Genomic DNA, 4,297 nt, shown 5'->3' on the forward strand with positions numbered 1-4,297 from the left:
CTACACAGCGAGCAGCTAGTAACCTCATGGACAATATAAAAAAAAAAAAAAAAAAAAAAAATTCCTCTGTCAGGACAGTCTGCTGTTACGTGCACCTCCAACCGTGATGGTGGTGGGGAGGCAGGCGGGGAGGCCGCTGGAGCCCTCCCTCCTGCCCGTAGCCCCCTCCTCATACAGGAAGTCCAACCAGTGATACAACAACCGCCCACCCGACCCATCACCCCCAAAGCCATGAGTCCAACTTGCACTCGGCTCTTCAGTGATAACCTCCCATTTCCCCCCCAATCATGATTATCATCGTCATCATCCTAATAGTATCAACAAAAATAAAAATCCAAAATCATTTCCACTTCTCACGCGGCAGGAGCCTATCAGTGTCCAGAGGTCCTTCGGGTTCAGTCAGTCTCAACCAATGGCTGTCCATCTGGGTCGATTAGAAAACCACGTAGCTGTACATGTAGAACCAAAGTCCTCATGCAGTGCCCTGCGAAGGTGGCACATCACATACGTGCACAGGTGGAAGTGGGGAGTGGGTGTTTATGATTTTGAGTGTCTGTGTGTGTTAGAGAGAGTGTGTGTGTGTGTGTCTTTTAAGAGGGAAGAAGCAAGGGTGTTAGGCAATTATCAGACCCAGGAGCACAAAAAAAAAAAAAAAAAAAAAAAACGTCCAGGAGAAGAAGAATTACATACAAAGTCTTTATCCACCATCTGTCTCCTCTTGGCCCTCCTTGAAACACTCTCACACACAAACTCTCTCTCTCGCACGCACAAACACACGCACACGATAGGTCCTCATGTCATTGTGAAGTCAAATGTTCAATGTCAACATTCAAGAAAAGAAAAAAAACAAAAACAAAACAAAAAAAAAACACCTCAATGGTAAAAATCATCTCTACCATCACAATGCTTCAGTTCATAAAATCTTGACATTTCTGAAAAGTGATTCTGTTTTTTTTTTTCCTCCAGGTTTAAAGCAGTATGCGTGTGTGTGTGTAGTTGTCGTCGTTGTCGTCTTTGTCCCACTGCTGTACACACACACACACACGCGTGCGCGCGCACACACACACGCACGCACGGGCACGCACACACACATGCACAACCAACATACGCACACTCACGCACTCCAGCACACACCACATGTCCTCTTTTAGTGGAGAAAGACATGGCGCAATGGAGAGACACTCCTCCTCTGGGTGGATGCACAGATCACCAGGAGGAGACGGGGGAGGGGGAGGGGGGTCGTTGCCACGGCTACCAGGGGTCATCGAGCTCGCCGGCACTCTGGATGAAGTTAAGAGGAAAAAGAGACGGGAGAAGAAAAGCGCGTTAGGTTCGTCGTTTCTGCAGATGCTGCTCCTCATGCCTCAATGTAAAAAGTTTGAACCTCACTCCTCTTTTTTTTTATTTTTTTCTCTTCATCTACTCAAACTGAATGGATAATGGAAGAAAGTGATATTCCCCTGCCCAGCCTGTGAGTTAACACAACCAGAACCTCTGATGACTCACCTTGCGGAGAATCACGAGGCCAACTGTCAGACTGAAAAACAGGGGAGGAATGGAGAGAATGGAGTCCCTATAAGTCTAGGCAGCTCTCCCCCCTCTCGCTCCTCGCCGCCGGCTCGCGCCATGCAGCGGCCGGGCGTATATTTTGAGGTTTTCGTACCCGAGAGCTGCTATTGTTTTAAAGGAGACGACAGATTAAGATGTCTTCAAGCAGCTGAGGTAAAAACAAAAATAATAATAAAATAAAATGACGGGTCTAGGCTGGAGCTAAAAGCTGACAGAGGTGAGCGAGGAAGGTGAGGATTTGTTTTCTGCTTTAGCTGAAACTCCACAGCCTACACAGACACATATATATGCACACACATCGAACGGAGTAAGGACACTGAAAAATCCCACTAGAAGTGTCAGGGAACGGCCCTGTATCAAATGTCACCATGTTGCATGCTCGTTTCTGAATAAAATCAGCTTTTAAATGGGAAAACCTTTTTTGCATCCCCCTATAGCAACCTCCCCATGTACATACTTGCAAGGTGACTGATTTGGTACAGGACCACAAGACAAGAAACAAAGCTCTAGAGTCAGTTTACAGCAAAAGACACGAATACACTCGACACACATCGTAGCATGATACCTCAAATCAGTTTTTATTTGTTCATTTGTCACTTGCGGGACTGATCTGTCCCACGTAAGCGCATACAAATATAACTCACGCACGCACAAACGCTCAGACACACACACTCAGTGTTTAGCGTTGCCTCCCCTCCGATAGTTAAGTGCTTTAGATATTGAAGAGATAAGTGCAGTGCATGCATTACCAGAGTCGCTGGGTACGGGGCTTATACACAGTCACGGTAACCTCCCTTCTACCTGCTTTCAAAGAAGAATAAACACTGTACGCTGAGCGGTCGCACTCAGTCAAACTTTCATAATGAGGTAAGTGTTTGAAATTGTGCCGTTTTGAACGTGACCTGCGAGGACCGACGTGTGCGGCTGTGATCGTTTCTATCAAGCTGTGAAACTCATAAAGCTACAGTTAATACCAGCAGCTGTCAGAGGGAGAAGTTGGAGCCTGAAAACCAGATTCATTGTTATTCCAGCTACACTCTGAAGCGACTACAGCTACACAACCATCTCACATGAAACACACCAACTGTTGTCTACGTGTGATTTACTCCTGAAGCGCTAAACCTGGCGTTTAAGGCCTGGACTGGACATTATGTTCCACATAAATGCTGCCTTTTTAAACATTTTGGTCAAGAGTGACACTTTTTTTTTTGCAAATACTCAATGGAGTGACATGTGAAAGAAACACTTGTGGTCACAATCTCACATGGAGCTCCACTTTCAGATCAATAAGGGAACTGATGGAACAGACGAAGGCGTCTCCACCAGCCACATGAGAGCATTAAAGCATGGCAGCATGTTAACGCAATAAATGTGTTGATTAACCGTTATCATGCTGACGTGCAAAATACTAACTGTTGCATGCTAAATGCTAGCATGTTAGCATTCAATAGAGTGTTTTTTAGGAATGTCAGCTTTAAGAATGTTTGACAGAAAGTGTTGAGATGTTTTAACGTGTCCACAGTGCCTCTATTTATTAAATCACAAACTTGTCAGGTTCAGCGTCACACTTTCATCTGTGTGTGAACATAAATACAAACGCAGCATGCAAATGGTTTCCCTTTCTGACTCAAAGAAAATAATTTCTCTTGTTGGAAAAAGGGCTAAATTGAGCCACAGAAAGTTTATAAGCTGCTCAGCTGTTGACAAATTCTTGACCATTGGTTTAAATGATTTAAAGGACAGTGACCACAGACACTCTTTTGACCAGTTCTTTAAAAAGCCACCTTTAAAATGCAGCTTTATTCAAACGACAGGACGCCACAACTGACGAGAGAAAGACGAGAAAGAAGCTATTGGCTGGATGCTGCAGTGTGAGTGTCCACGACTCCAGCTCTGAACTGTCCAACGTGATCCTGTCCCCTGAAACTACCTTTACTAAAACAGTGCATGCTGCGTTTGCATTTTTGTTCACTATACTTTTCCTGAACAGCTGATCGTAGCTGTGCTTTGAGATGAATGACGGCAGGTTATCAGGTCAGATCAAAATGTTGTCGAGCTAACTTGCCTTTCACAGCACTGCAAGTCTACCCAAACGTAGGCCACGTCACACGATTTATTGCTAGCCGGACAAGCTATCCTATATCTAAGAAAAACAACCACTGTACTAACAATCAAACATCTTTGGGAACAATATGATCTCTGTTCACAATCTTCTCCACTAATTTTGCTCCACTTTTCCATCCATCTATCCAATAACGTTGTTTTCTGGTGTGCAATAAGCATTGCGGCCTTAAAGGGTTGCTAGCATGGCTATAGACTGAATTGACACATTTACATCCACTTGAGCATCCATTAACACGTTGTAACCCCTACAGGGTGCCCGTGAGGCAGCGTTCTAACATGTGGTGATGCGGGAGATGTAGATTTTTTTAGTACCCAGGCTGGTTTGAACAACCTAACATCACTGCTGACAAATGGATCGATTCACCAACTATCAGAAACGTGAATTTCAGTAGTGATGAATGGTCTCCTGCTCCGTCACTCAAACCCATGCAGACACACAAGCACACACACACACACACACGTACGTACATACATATACACAAAAAGAGAGTGTGTTCTGAGTCTGTAGATGGAGTTGGCCTGGAGACGGTGCAGCGTGTCGCGCAGCTGCAGCTCGGTGTCTCCTCTCCTGTTCTTTGTCAGTTCGCCCGCTATAAGCAGGTGT

General features: G+C 45.0%; 1 protein-coding gene across 1 annotated transcript in view; it reads right to left on the reverse strand.

Annotated features, from left to right (window-relative positions):
* Positions 1–682: 682 nt before the first annotated feature.
* Positions 683–4,297, reverse strand: part of ppm1bb (protein phosphatase, Mg2+/Mn2+ dependent, 1Bb) — a 29,955-nt gene continuing 26,340 nt past the window's right edge. Inside the window, exon 6 of the mRNA XM_008299466.1 lies at positions 683–1,281. Coding sequence (XP_008297688.1) covers positions 1,252–1,281 — 30 coding nt within the window. The 3' untranslated portion in view covers positions 683–1,251. The remainder of the gene's footprint in view (positions 1,282–4,297) is intronic.

The sequence above is a fragment of the Stegastes partitus genome, unplaced genomic scaffold (assembly GCF_000690725.1).
Source record: "Stegastes partitus isolate 25-593 unplaced genomic scaffold, Stegastes_partitus-1.0.2 Scaffold1420, whole genome shotgun sequence".
In the NCBI taxonomy this organism is placed as follows: domain Eukaryota; kingdom Metazoa; phylum Chordata; class Actinopteri; family Pomacentridae; genus Stegastes; species Stegastes partitus.